The following is a 16,083-nucleotide window of genomic DNA, read 5'->3' on the forward strand; positions in this document are numbered from 1 at the left end:
CTTTAAAAATCTGGTAGAGCTCATCAGAGAACCCATCTGGTCTTGGGTTTTTCTTCTCTGGAGAGCTTTATGTCACTGCTTCAATCTCATTGTATACAACTGGTGTGATTGTGTTTTTTTATTTTGTTGTTTCAATTGTTGTAGTTCATATCTGGGTATAAACTTGTCCATTTCTTCTAGATCTTCTAATTTATTAGAATATGATATTTCAATGTAGTCCATAATAATCCTCTGGATTTCAGAGATTTCTCTGTCATTGCTCATTTTTCATTTGTAATTTTAGTACTTCCTGTCTTCTCTGTTTTGCTTATTTTGGCTAACATTTATCAGTCTTGTTATCTTTTCAAAGAATCAAGTCTTCGTTTCATAATTTCTTTGCAGTTTGTAAATTTATTATTAATTTCATATTGCATCTTCATTATTTCCCCTTTGTTCAGTATTTGGGATTGTATTTTAATTTTCTTCAGCTTGGAGATGCATTATTAGGTTATTTGGGAATTTTCCGATTTTTTAATGTATTTATTCATAGTTTATAAGCTCTCATCTTAGAACTAATTTCCTAGAGTTTCTAAGATTCTTGTACATTTCATCTCTATTATATTTTGAGTCTAGGAATTTTAAATTAGTCCCATCATTCTCTCAATGATGAATTCATCATTTAAGATTGCATTATTGAATCTCCATGTCCATATATAATATCTGTGGTTGTTCTCTTGCTAATTTCATTCCATGATAACCTGATATTTTAGATGGAAGTAATTACAGGAATTTAAGAAGAATATTTGCTAAGGCTTACTACTGTTTCCTATAATATGGGCCAATTGGAGAAAGTTCCATGAGCAGCTAAGAAGAAGTTGAATTTAGCTGTTGTTTAATAAAATATTCTATGAATGTCTGCTAGTCCATTTAATATATAATATTTTTATATCTGAAGGGTCTTTAGTGATTTTATGTGTGAATGACCTATCTCATGGGGAGTGAGGTGTGTTGAAATTACTCAATATTGTTGAATTGTGCCCTATTTGGATCTTTAAGTTGAGTAGTATCTGCTTTATGTAATTAGGTGCACTGATATTTGAGGTATAAACACTATCCTTACCTTTTCAGCAAATTATTTTCTACCTGTATGACTTGCCTGTTATTTTTTTCTCCATTTTCATGTAATATATTTCCAGTCTTTCACTTTTAGCCTACATATGTCATTGCCTTTAAGATGAGTCTCTTGAAAACAGTATATAGTTGGGTCTTATTTTTGAATCCAATCAGCCATGTGTATTATGTGTATTAATGTGAGAGTTTATTTACACTCATCTTTGTAGTCAGCTTTTTTGTTACTGGGATCAAAAGATCTGACAAAAACAAGATAGAAGATGAAATGCTTATTTTGACTCATGGTTTCAGAGGGACAACCCATGGTTGGATGACTCAATAGCTCTGGGCTCACGATAAGCCAGAACATCTTGGCAGAAGAGCATAGTGGAGGAAACCAGCTCAGGGCATGGCAAGCAGGAGGCTAGAGACCTCTGCTCACCAAGGACAAAATATAAATCCCAGTGGCGCACTCCAGTGACCTCCTTCCTTCAGCCTTACCTTGCCTGCCCACAGGTCCTGCCCAGTGAACCCACATCAGTGACTAATGAACTGATGGTTTTATACCTCTCATTTCTAATCATTCCATCTTTGAAAATTCTTTCATTGTCTCATATATGATCTTTTGGGGAATCCCTCAACTCTAAATCAAAGCATTCCACAACCAGCCCCCCAAATCATCATGGATTCTTTTAGATTCTTCTCATTTTGAAAGTTTTACTCTTTCTCTTCAATTCTGAAAGCTAATTTTGCCTGATCTGGTAATCCTGATTAGCAATTATTTTCTATCATGGCTTGGAAGACACCATTTCAATTCCTTCTCTGTTTTACATTCTCGGTTGAGAAATCAGGAGTAATTCTGCCTAGAATACTTCTCAATGTGACATAATATTATGTTTTTGACTTTTAAAATTCTTCTTTTCTGTATGACAGGTGTTGAAATGTGATGTGTTTTGGAGAGGTTCTTTTTTGATCTTGCTTATTTGGGGTTCTGAATGTGTCTATCTGGAGCCCCTCACACTCCATAGGTATGGAAATTTCTCTGAAATATCTCACTGAAAAGGTTATTCATTCCTTTAGATTTAATTTCAGTTCTCTCTTTAATTCCAATGATTCCTTAGATTGGTCTCTTAGAGTTGTCCCAGATTTCTTTAATTTGTGATCATGATTTTTATTTCTTTTATTTATTGCTGTCTGAGTTTTAAAGTTCATACACCTTGTCTTGAAACTCTGAAATCCTGTCTTCTATGTGGTCTAGTTTATTGGTGAGATTTTTGACTGGATATTAGATTTACTTACTTTTTTTTTTTCAGGATATCTGTATATTCTTTTTCAAAATCTCTATCTGCTCTTTGGAATGCTCTTTCATTTCTTATATTTTCTTTCTCCTTTCTTTTCTTATATCTTCATTTAGCTCATTGATCATTTTAACCATTAAAATTTTTAATTCTTTGACACTTCATCTGAATCTACATTGGTAGATTCAGCTGCTGGTAAGTTATATATATTTCGTAGATGTCCTGTTGACCTGTTTACTTATGTTATCTTGGGTCCTATTTTGTGGGTCTGTAGAGATGAATTCCTCTTCCTCTTTTAAGTGAAGTTCCTTTGTAAGTACTTACATCTCAATAATGTGCATCTGACTTAGTTTCAACACATCAAATTAGCATGTTATAAATTTTAATTCAATCATTGCTACGACTTTGAAAGGAGAGAGTAGCCACTTATGCAATGATAATTTAAGAGCAAACCATATATCAACCTAATGTTCACAGAAGTTATTATTACTGACCACTACACCTCTATTGACCAAAGAGTATCGATTTGCAATAGACAGGGAAAATTAAGATTTAATAGTACATTAAATTTTATTGAAAAGGGGAAAAATGTGCAAATAACAAATAAAGAAGTAGAATATATAAAGAAAAAGAAGAATGTGGTGCATGATATGGAGACACAAGTTAAAGTGGTTTAAATATAAAGGATGAATTACATGGGTAGGAAATGCACACCAAAGAGAAGAAAAGGTATATTAAGAAATGATTGAATTAACTGGCAAAATATATAAAATGAGATATAATTCTGACAAAACACAAAATTTGGGCAGACAGTAGGAAACAGTTTTTATCAAGTAGTTGATGCAATATTGGTCCTATTAAAAAAGTAATTTTTCTTTCTCAGGTTTTTTTAAATAGAGACCTTTCCTCCACTTCTTCCCTGTGCCCAGACTGAGTCACAGCTTGGGCCCTCACCAACCCAGTGAATAGTAGAGCATAAGTGGCTATTGGTCGTGTGTAGTCTAAAAGCCAATGTACCAATACCCAGTATTATATATAAGTGACAAAAGGGGGAAACATACTGCAGTTTGAAAAAAAAAAAAGTAAACTTCAGGGATTTCTAGTTTGGCACTTTAGAAGTTCAAACATTTTTTTTTATTTATTTATGTTTAGACTTCCTGGTTTCTCTACTTTAACTGTCTCTACTGGGGGATGCTGGGGATTTCTAATTCTAGCTTAGCTTGCTGTTGATGAGCTATGTGTAAATGTATGTGTGTGTATACACACACACACACACACACACACACACACATACACACACACGTGTGAACATGCTACATTGAATCCTGCATATACATGAACATTGTAGTATGGTTCATACATGAACATAGCATAATTTGGTAGATTTTGTGCTCCAGTAATTCACCATGTCCTCCCCTCTTTGATTCCTCTGGATCCTCTTACTCCATTATTTTCCCTTCTACTTCTTTTATCTCTCTACACTCTACTTATAAGCAAAACATAGATCTTCTGACTTTATGAGTCAGGATACTTTTTAGCATGATGTCCTCAAGTTTCATTCATTAACTAACAAGTGACACAATTTCATTCTCCTTCATGGTAGAATGAAATTTTATTGTGTATGTTCATCAATATTCATTACCAATTTGTGTATTGAAGACATCTAGGTTGGTTCTATAACTTGGTAATTGTGAATTGTACTGCTATAAACATCGGTATTCTTGATGGTTGACATACTAACTGGAGTGTAATAATATTTCAATATAACTTTGGGTTGCATTTCTCCATCACCAGGGATACTGAGAATTTTTATTATATATTTGTAGGTCATTTACATTTCTTCTTTTGAGGAATGTCTGCTTAGTTTATTTGCCCAGTTCCTGATTGTGTTATCTGTTAAATTCTAGAGAGTAATTCCCTGTCATAAGAGCACCTGGAATAGACATGCTTTTCATGCTCTTTTTTTTTTTTTTTTTACTGTGAAGAATCTTTTTAATTTGAAGCTATCCCTTTGATTGATTCTTGGTTTTATTACTTGAACTTTAGATATCTTATTAAGGAAGTTGCTACCTGTGACAATATGTTAAAATACTGACCTTATGTTTTCTTTTAGCTGTTGCAGAGTTTCTGATCTAATGCCCCTCTCATTGATCCAGTTTGAGTTTACTTTTGTGGAGGGTGAGTGACAATATTTGAGTTTTAATTTTCTACATATCAATAACCAGTTTTCTCAGCATCTGTGGTTAAAAATGTATCTTTTCTCCAACATATATTTTTGGCAGTTTTGTCAAGTACCAGATGACTATGTCTATGTGGATTTGTCTCTGTATTGTTGGATTTTAAGCCTTCTTTTTTGCCATACTATGCTGTTTTTATTATTAACAATCTGTAGTATAATTTGTAGTATGTATTGTGTTGCTTCCAGAATTATTCTTATTGCTCATTATTGCTTTGGATGTTCTGAGTCTTGTTAATTTTGGGACTGATTTTCCTAGTTCTGTGAATAATACCATTTGTATCTTGATTGAGATTGCATTAAACCTATATCTCATTTTTTATTATATCACCATTTAATAATGTAAATTCTGCCTGTCTAAAAATATGGATAGATTTTCCATCTTCTATGGTTCTCTTCAATTACTTTCTTTAGCATTCTAAGATTTTCAGTGTAGAGCTCTGCACTTCCTTGGTTAGATTTAGTCTTAACTCAATTTGAGTTTTTGAGGTTATTTTGAATGGAATTGTTTCCTGAATTCTTTCTCAGAAGATTTATTATTAGAGTACAGAAAGTCCATTGATTTTTGCTTGTTGATCTTGTATCCTGCTATATTCATGATTTAAAAAAAAAATCAGTTCTATACGTCTTGTTATATTTTGGTGATTTTATTGTTGCTGTTGTTTTATTTTATGTTATTTTTGGATGGGATGTACTTCTAAGTATAAGATCATGTCATCTGAGTTTGTTTTCTGCTCAGATGTGACTGTGTTAAACAATGATGTCTACTTTTCTTAAACTTGGTGAGAGAGATTCATTTGTCTCATGGAGGGGAGCTTCCCTTACCCACTGAGCCACTGCTCACTGAATGCTGCACCTGTCTGTTGCTTTTATTCATTCTCCTTTGCTGGAGAACATGAAATTTTTGATATTCACCTGTCTGCTAGCTCTATGAAAATTTCCCATAGTCGTCCTGCCTGAGATTTTCTGTGTAGAACTGATGTTTTCATTGATGCTAAGGAAACTACTACAATATTGTGGGTTCTCTGGTCTTCTATTTTACTTATTTTCAGTAGTTTGATCTTAACTATACTGAATGTTTTACTCCATGCCATGGAATATGCTCCTATTTGGGTCTTCTTGGAGATTTTGATTGACAATCTCAGAAAACTAGGTAAAGTCAATGTTACCTTGTCCAGAAAATATACCTATTGAGATAGCTGACTCTCTAAATGTTGATTATATATTATTGAACATCCTATAGCCCACCTGGATATTTTATAAGCTGCAGGAAAATGAATTTTGCCTATAGTGTATTTATAAAATTTCATATTTTATATATAATTCAAGTTTAAGGGTTATTCTAGGTTTTCAAGTTTCTGTTAGTCAATATTTAAAATTAATCCTTGCTGATGTCATGTCTGTGTCAAATAATACACTCAATCCTCAATCAAAATTTGTTGCTCTTATCAGGTACTTTCTATTTCTCAATTTGGAAGGTATTGGAGCTCTATTGATTCAGTCCCTTAACCTCAGAATGTGCATTATCCCTATGCTCTCCTTAATTCTAAATGAACAGTTAATACCTAAACTCTCTGTCTTCATGTTTGTCTGGCCTTGTTCGATTTTTATCTTAAGAGCAGGGTAAATATCAGGAGGAATTCACTCTTGTAATTTTTTCCTAAGCCAAGTTACCTGACACCTCACATCTGGAGTACATTCTGTTTTTGTAATTCATTCCCTTTTTGGTTATTTTATACTGTGCTGCCATATTAGCTTTTGTACATTTTCCAATTCTTAATGAATGTGTGGGAAATCTTGAGCCCAAGTGAATCATCATCAGAAGAAATGTGGATATTCTTGATTTGTTATTTTACCTTCCATGATATAGCCCTAATTTACCAATTTACCTCTTGCTATCAATCATGATTATCTTTATCTAGAAGTTAGAGAATACTCATTTTCCAGTGCTTAGGATAGTGAATTTATTCATCTTACATGCAAGGAAGTTTTGTGGTGGGCTATACTAGGGTTAGTACAATAGCCCAGAAACATTGGAGACTCAGGTACCTTCCATTTTCCTTCACCATATCTTATAGCTGCATTTAAATAGTCCCCCTCAAAACTCATAATGAAAGTTAGTTCACAAAGTAGCAGTGTTGACAGGTTGCTGGGACAAAATAAACCTCTATTCTTTATAAATCACCCAGTTTCTGGTAGTCCATTGTACCAACAGGAAATGAACTAAAACATTGTACTTAATATACTAGTTTTTATCTTCATGCTTAAATGTTGCAATCTGAAATATGTTTTTGTCTTTACTACATTATGTGTCTATATTTTACGTAGAATGAAGGGAAGAGAAATACTTTGCATGTCCTTCCTATTTGCAAAAAAGAATGGGGAACAGAATCTTTAGGCAACAAGGGGTAAGAGGGTAAGAAATGGACATTTGGACAATTAATTTGTAGTTTGGCATACCACACAGACTCTTTTTATAAAATTGTATTCTTTGGGTTTTATGTTGGTTTATGTTTATAACCATCTGATTTCTTTTGAAATTATTATAATTAAATGCTAAATTAATCGTGAAATAAGTGCATAGAACTATTCCTAGGAAAAGGACAATCCACAGACTGAATTTACCATTGAAGCCTTAGTAAACCTTGTGAATGATCTGTTTGGAGCTGGGACAGAGACAATAAGCACCACTCTGAGATATGGACTCCTTCACCTGTTGAAGAACCCAGAGGTCACAGGTATGACTGCTGATGGTGAGCAGGGTGAATTTCACAACAGAAATATGGGAAGACTCTGCTAGTGTCCTCATCTATTTCTCTTATATAAGTGTCCATATTGAAGTTTTTGTGCTTCTAGTTATATTTGTCCAAATTTAGTGAAGGGATATAAAAAAGAAAACATGGTACAGTAGGGGACAGTCACAGAGAAGTGAAGGACAGCATGGACAGTAGCAAAGCAGTGGAGCTCTGCTCATGTCTGGATTCCACTGGGAAGTGATTTGCAGCATGCAACAGCCAGCATGAGTTGGCCTAAGACTGCACATTGGTCTTTCCAAGGAAAAGTCACTTGGAATATTAGGTGTGTTCTTGCAAGATTTCTGTGGAAATCTTTCCTTATTCTGAAAACATGCTCTAGTGCTAGACAGGGAGAATAAAAATTCTTTATGGGAGTGTAAATAGAAACTTTAGAAATTGAATGTGGTTGCAGTTGTATTACTAGGGTCTGAAAATATTCTAAAAGGTTAGAAAAGTAACCTTTTTTTAAGTGTTGCTACTTTGAAGATATGCCTAAAGGAATTTTATTATTCTAGAAGTATGTTTTTATTAAGCTTATTTTTCACCAACAACTCAATTTAGGAATGTACCTTTAAAGAGTGCCAGTAATGCATAACAGAATAGAAGCAAAACACCATCTTTTCCAGTTTCAGGACTCCATCAAAGCTATTGTATAGTAAATACAAATGAGAATGACTCCTGCTAATGTGGGAGAAGAGGAGTAAAGGAAACAGCCAACAAAACTTCAACAATTTCTGAAACACAGAGGTAGAAAGAAGGGACAGAACTCTACAGAGAGGATCAAACTGTAGCCTGTATGTCAAAAGAAGTTTCATTAGTATGGAAAAATTAGTTTGAGTACCAAAATTTATCCATGAAGTTCAAGATTTAGAAGCACCCCATGTCATTCAAGGTAGGGGAAAATTGCAGAATTATATAGGAGCCCCTCTATGCTCAGGAAAAGGACAATCCTCAGACTGAATTTACCATTGAAGCCTTAGTAAACCATGTGAATGACCTGCTACAACTCCTTTGAGCAGTTGTTTTCCTCTCATTGGAAGAGAGGTTTACTCTCTAGAGGAACTGAAGCTAAGAGCTTGTGCAATCAATTTTAGAACATCAAAGTAAAGTTAAAAATTGCATAAACTTTCAGAATTAAATTCTGTCTTGTATAAGGAATTATGAATCAGAAGGGCATCAGAATTCTAAAAAGCAACTGTTGTTTTGTGTGTTAATGAAAAATATAAGAGCCAGTTGTGTTGGCACAAGCTTATAATCCCAGCTATTTGGAGGTTGAAGTAGGAAATTTAGGCAAATTCAAGGCTAGCCAGGCCAGCCTGTCTCAAAATAAAACAAAAGTGCTGTGGTGGTGGCTCAGAGGTAGAGGGCCTCTGGGTCAATCCCCAGGACAAACAGGAGGAAACAAAATACAAAAACAAAAACCCACCCAAACCAACCAACCAACCAACCAACCAACCAACCAACCAACCAACCAACCAACAAACCCAAAGAACACTGAAACAAAAAATCAACAAAAAGAAAGGAAACATGTTTTTAGATCCATGTTTGCTTCAAAATTTATTCCTCTTTTTCACTCTCACAGGAATATATTAGAGCATATGCTCCATCCAAATATTTAAAATCAAGGCAGAAGCAGTCACAGGTTCCAGGAATGAGGGGACCTTAGGTATAAAGATGGGAGCTGAAGTGAGGCTTCTGAGCAGCAGGTCTAGGAAAGAACCAATTGTCCATATTAAGTAGACACAGCAGATGTGATGGAAGATCAGGAAAATAAGAGAGTCTGAAGTTTAAACATTTAGAAAATTATTAATAAGTGTTTGAAACAACATAACAATTTGGATAGAATATAAAATAAGAAACTGGAAAAGTAGAATTTGGAATAAGTTGTTGAAATATAATTTAAGCATATGCAATTAACAAAACATAAATATAGTTACCGTACCAGTGAACACTGTTTATGAGGTTATAATGGTGTAAATAAAATATATTAGTATAATCAAAAATGGTGATATAAATAAATTGGAGTACAGAGGGAACGTATGTGAGGGGTGTGGGCGTGCATATTTATTCATGGTATGTATTTTGCATGGAGTAGAGACAGATCTTAATCTTTCTTACCATTCTGTCATTAGAAATTTTCTAAAATTGGATAAATCAAGAAACCAAGATAGAATATTATTTAGAAATATAAACATTTTAGAAGAAACTTCTTGAGTGATTCAAAAAGACTACATATGAGGAATGAGAAATTAAACAGTGTTCCAGTGAAAACCACAAACACTTCTACAAAAACACAAAAACACACACATACATGCATACAAATAGATCTATTTGTAGAATTTAATTTTATAATCATATTTTATTTTGGCATTAAAATTAATGTTCATACCTGTTTTGCTTTTGGCAATGATAATTAATGTTTTATTTGATAACCTGATATTTTGAAACATTTTATCATTTATATTTATATTTGATATATGCTAGAAAGTTATTTATATTAATTTGTAGGTATGTTTTAATACCTAATGTGTAGGAGAGTCATAAGTATATATGAATCATACATTTATGTAAACACATGTATTTATGTATGTGTATCATTATTTATTGATAGATCTTGATAAATAGATATAAATAGATAATATAGCATCATGGTGATCTTTTTAATGTCCAGAAGTACTTATTGCACATAAGTCATATTTCTAATAACGTTTGGATACACCCATGATGCTTCACATAATTCTGAATTATTTTAAGAAATGTACTATTTTCTCTTTTCCATTCGTCTTATTTATATCTTATCAGAAAAAGTCCAGGAAGAGATTGACCGTATGATTGGCAGACACTGCAGCCCCTGCATGCAGGACAAGAGCAGTATGCCTTATACAGAGGCTGTCCTGCATGAGATTCAGAGATACATTGACCTCATCCCAACTATTCTTCCCCATGCAGTGAACTGTGACACTAAGTTCAGAAACTACTTTATCCCTAAGGTAAGATTTTTTTTCTCACATTGAAGTCCACAAATTAGCATTATGGTCCCAATCCTCTGCCAACCCAAGGGAGAGAAGTACAAAACTCATCCAGTGAAGCACCTTGATGACCTCAGTACTGGACAGACTAGGTCATGAAGTTCCATAACTGTTCCTGATATCCAGCAGTGTGAATTTTCCATGCTTGTTCTGCTCCTTCAGCATTATTTTTTTTACTCTCAGCTCTTTCTTCTTTGCAATTGAATTTTGGAATCAGTTTGTTAATTTCCAAAAACTCTCCTGGGATATTTTTCAGCATAATATTAAATCTATAGATCAGCTTGGAAAGAATTGATATCTTAACACGTTGAATATTTCAGTTAATCAATATTGTATATGTTCTCATTCTTTTTGTGTTTTATTTTCTTCTGATAATGTTTTGTTTTCAATGGAGTGATTTCACACTTTCAGAAGTATTTTTAAAAATGTTTTGTATTATTATATATATATTTTTGGTGCTGGAGATTGAACCCAGTCCCTCCTGCATGCAAGGTTAGCACCCCACCAACTGAGCTATATCCACAGCCCTGAAAGATTTTAATTAGTTAATTAATGTTGAAAGCTAATATAAATTTTACAGTTTGAATAATACCTTTTCCAATGTGATGTTCCAGGCATTTGGATATGTTGCTAGTTCTATTTTAATGACTTTATATCTATAATTCTTAGTAACTTTTTAACTCATTGTTAATAATTTGTGTTTAGATCCATTTGGGATTTCTTATGTACCTTATCCTGCTATCTTGTTAGTATTTGTTTTATTTATTATTTTCCATTCCTAGTGACCTTAATTTCTGTTTCTTATGCTATTGCACTGGCTGAGATGCCAGAGAGTGTTGAGTAGGAGTCGTGCATTAAGCATGCATTTAATTGTTTTTTAACCCTAGCAGGATGTAAAGGTTTAGCATCATACTATTGAGTGTGATGTTTCATGTCCTTTTTGACAGATATTCTTGACCAGATTAGGGAAGTTTTCCTTTTCATATTTGTGTTTGATGTTTTCTTATACTATATCATTTTTTAAAGAGTAATGTACACTTCTATCAAATAGATTCTCTGCATCCATTGATCATGTGTTGATGGTCATGTATTCTGTTCTCTTCTCCACTAAATATGCATATTGTAAATAAAGACATACAGCAGTATTTGATCTTCTCCATTTTGATACAGGCTTTTTCTCTTCCCATATTTTTTATCAGTGCATTATTGTTGTAATGGGATTTGTTGTCACATATATATGCATGCACATTAAATAACAATATAATTTGGTCAATTAGCTCCCCAGTATTTTTATTAATATTTTTGACTGATTTTTCACCGACTTTTCCTCTTGATACTTCTTTGTCATATTTCTGTCAAATAATGCTGACCTCATAAAATAAAGGAGACTGTATTTCCTTCCTTGAGATGACTTATTATCTTTCTATTCTCCCACTCTCTTTTTTTTTGGTCTCTTAGTTGTATCTTTGGGATACCTAATAATACTTGCTTAAATACAGTTATATAAGCAAACCTGCAATTTCAGGTGATCCTTTCCTTTTTTCCAGAAAGAGTTATTTCCTTTCCTACTAAATAGTCAGAGTCTATAACACCTCCTGCCCTGATTCAGAGTTGTTGACTAACAGGGATGAAAAATGACTGCAGTTATCAGCCCATCTCTCAGTTTTCCCTAGTGTGTAATCTTGGAAACAATCTTTATGTCAGCAACTTTCCAATGAGTCTAACATAAAGTTTCTTTCTTTATTTAGACTTTCAGATCAGTATGGTCCTAGATACTCTATTTCCCTCAAAGCCAGAACATAGTGCTACTGAAATTTACAAAAGATACAACTAAATGTGGTGTTTTCATGGTGAAGAAAGAATTATGATTTTAGTAAGATTAGAAATATTGTTTTCTTCTTCTGGAGAAAATGGAATGGAGAACTTTCCTGAGAGGTGATAGGCTTGACCTGATAATGAAAGATTTCATACAAGGGTTAGATGTTTTTCAATTCAATTTGTTTTCAGCAAAGAATACAAGCAGGAGGTCGAGTTATGCCTAATCTCTGTAGAGTGTAGATATTCCAGAGCCCAAGGAAATGAGGTTTTCTTTTCTGCATGGTACAATGAAGGGAATTGCAACTGCATAGCTTACTCTAATGACCCCCTTATTGAGTATAAAAATAAGTTCTGCTATCATTCCATGAGGTGGACAGTTAGCTCATACTAGGCAAAGGTGCCAAAAACATACAATGGAGAAAAGCTAGCCTCTTCAACAAATAGTGCTGTGAAAACTGGAAATTCATATGCAGCAGAATGAAACTAAATCCTTTTCTTTCACCCTGCACAAAACTCAACTCAAAATGGATCAAGGACCTAGGAATTAGACCAGAATCCCTGCACTTAATAGAAAGAAAAGCAGGTCCAAATCTTCATCATGTCAGCTGAGGACCTGAATTCCTTAACCGATTCCCAAAGCATAAGAAATAAAAGCAGGAATCAATAATTGGGACAGATTCAAACTTAAAAGCTTTTTCTCAGTAAAGGAACAATCAGCAATGTGAAGAGAGAGCCTACAGAATGGGAGAATATCTTTGGCACACATACTTCAGATAGAGCACTAACCACCAGAATCTATAAAGCACTCAAGAAACTTTACACCAAGAATACAAATAACCCAATAAATGGGCCAAGGAAATGAGAAGACACTTCACAGAAGATCTACAAGCAGTCAACAGATATATGAAAAAAAAATGCTTAGTATCTCTAGTAATAAGAGAAATGCAAGTTAAACTACCCTAAAATTTTACCTCACCTGTTCCATCCAGTGGACCTGGCGCGGAGAAAGGAGACACTACTACTCTTTAGTTTGATGAGATTTATTGTGTCCTCCCTGTTTCTCTGTCTCCTGTTGCTTCTGCTTATTATCTTCCTTCTTCTCTCTCCCTCTCTCCTCCCCCAGGCTCCTAGCTTATCAGCCAATTATAGCAAAGCTTTCTCTCACACAGGAGAGCATGCAGAGGAATGCCAGCATAACACTATATAAATCACGAGCTGTCCACACGTGGCAAGATATTAGATAGCCAATCCTTGAGCCTGGCATTAACACGTCATAAGTCTCAAGCAACTAGTAACAGCAAGCAACCTTTTTAGGTACTTCCTTATTTTGCAGCCAGCGCCCTTTGTCTCACTGCCAGGCGCCATCTTGTCCAAGATGGCCCTCAACAGCTCCCCTTTTATTTTATTAAAAGAAAAGGACAGTGACTGTGTCTGTCTTAGGTGCCAGAGTCAGACTTTATCCTTACCTGTCATTGGGAGTCAAAGAGCTGTTGGCATGCTTTGATCCTCGTCTTAGGTTGGTATAAAGTCCACCCTGTGTTTACCCATCTTTGACTAATAGACCTGTAATTGGGAGAGCCAAATCTGCAGATCAGAGCCCTGATCCATGACCATAAGGGCTTGCCGTACCACTAAGACTTGCTGTCTTTGATGACTCCTTAAAGACAACAGATATCTGAGCAGGAATAATAAAAGCAAGAATAACAATCCCATCATAGCAAAACTTCCCATCCATTGTTACCAAATTGTAACGCTGACTGAAAGAAACTAATGGCTTCTGGCATACCCGGGACTTTGAGCTGAGTACTATTTATCACAAATATAGAATTTCCTAATAGGGTAGTCAAATTAGTAAACTCTTTAGTCCATGTCCCATTAAGCATGCTTCCAAGCTGTTTGGACAGATTTGCAGCAGCAGTAATATTAGAATAGGGTATAGGGGTAACACATAATGCTTGGGCATGTACTATACAATCTGTCTGTGCAGTAACAGTCAACATGTCCACTTGTTTTTGTAGTAAGTTCATCTTTGGTTTAGAATCAGGATTCCCATGGTGAGATGTGTATTGATGTTTTTCTGGGCTATCAATGCTTCAGCAGTGGCTTGTGACAGGTTGTTAAGTTCGTGACCTGTAGGAATAGCAGTTCGTAGGGCAAGTCCAGTAGCAGTGGCAGCAGCTGCAGCAACAGTGATGGCTATAATAGCTGAGATACCAAAATCTCTTTTTGCTCTCACGGGTAGAAAATTCCACTCATGCCAGGGTCCAGCCCTAGCAGGAGTCCATGGGTTCCACACAGGTAAATGGGGCACAGGGAGACAGCGTCGGCGATGGATGGAGAATAAAGACACAGACTCTAGTTCTGGTGCAATCAGTCCCACTTTATTCTGGGGAAGGCTGGGTTTATATACATTTTTCTTCAGGCTATAATGGCAGTCTTGTGGTTAATATTAAAGAAGTTTCCAAAGCATAGGCAGAAAACAGCAACCTTACAGATTATCCTTACCTAATCACAATTGTTTTAAGAATATCTAACTACGTCGATGAGCTAATACAATGTTTATTTCCTTAATATCTAAACTCTATGTGACCTAAGACTATTATTATTATTCGCTTTATTATTAAAGTGATAGACAAGTAATCTCATGTGACCATCTCTACTAGGTCCATCTGGTTAATATTTAAATTGCTGAATTAAGGGCTATAGGAAGGCAGCGGTCCCATTGGTTATTGTGTACCAACGTTTATTATAGGGGTGACATATTCTTTGTAGGAAGGAAGGAATGTTGTGAAACCTTATTTTTTTACCCCAGCACCACACATTTAAAAAAAAAAAAACCACCATTAGAATTTAACCAGCCTGTTGGAGACAAAGGCAAATCTGTAACTATTTTCTCCAGAGGCTTTCAGGGACTCATTGCACGGTTGCAAAATTATTTTTGACTTTGTTAGTGGTAAAGACCCATTGTTTTTCAGATTGTACGTAATATTTTCTGGAATTTTTGTTGTATTCCCCTCATCCCCTTAAGCAATCCGTTCAGACTGAAATGAGTAATATATTATCAGAAAAAACACAGCAGAAAAAACACCATGCTTCGGAGCAAAACATCCGGCAATTCCTTTTAGGATGAGCCTTTGCAATCATCCTCCAGAGGATCTTTGTCAAGCACTGGATGGAATTCCAGATGCCCCCGCAGGTCCCCCTTTTTTATTTTGTAAACTGAAGAGGCCTTCTTGAATTTTTACTCTTTTGACTAGTCTGAGGATTACTCGGAAGACAATTGGAAGACAAAGAATTAAAATTAAAATACATACTCCAATCAAGCCATATTGTAATATTGTATTTAGGAACGTACTATTAAATGTAGTTGTTTTTATATTATGAAACATTTGGGAGGCCAAATTATCTGCTGGAACAACCGAGAGATAAGCCTGACTTAACATTTTTATTTGTAGTTGTAAAGCATTGATATCTGGTACTATATTAGTATTATTACAAACTCCTCTAAGGTGAGTTTTAAGTTGTTCCCAATTAGTATTATTATCAACCTTTAAGGGAGTAATACAAATCCATTTGTAGTTAGCATGACATCTAGTGGTCATTCTAGTTTGAATATTTTGAATCTCATTTCCCAAAAAGAATAGCTTCTTCAAGAGCATTAATTCTTGTTTCTAATTTTTTATCAATTTGTTCTTGTGCAGCTAAAGCCACAGAGACATTATGAGATAAATCATTTACCTGTGAAGCAGTATGAATTTCCTGTACAAGCGCTGTGGTCGAGAGAGCTAAAGAAGTGATTATACTGATTAAAGCTGTTA

General features: G+C 34.6%; 1 protein-coding gene across 1 annotated transcript in view; it reads left to right on the forward strand.

Moving 5' to 3' along the window:
* The window catches only part of LOC124985914 (cytochrome P450 2C9-like), a 63,023-nt gene that overhangs the window by 18,489 nt on the left and 28,451 nt on the right, over nt 1-16,083 (forward strand). Inside the window, exons 6-7 of the mRNA XM_047554550.1 lie at nt 7,220-7,361; nt 10,221-10,408. Of these exons, the coding sequence (XP_047410506.1) occupies nt 7,220-7,361; nt 10,221-10,408 (330 nt within the window). The remainder of the gene's footprint in view (nt 1-7,219; nt 7,362-10,220; nt 10,409-16,083) is intronic.

The sequence above is a fragment of the Sciurus carolinensis genome, chromosome 5, assembly GCF_902686445.1.
Source record: "Sciurus carolinensis chromosome 5, mSciCar1.2, whole genome shotgun sequence".
Lineage (NCBI taxonomy): Eukaryota > Metazoa > Chordata > Mammalia > Rodentia > Sciuridae > Sciurus > Sciurus carolinensis.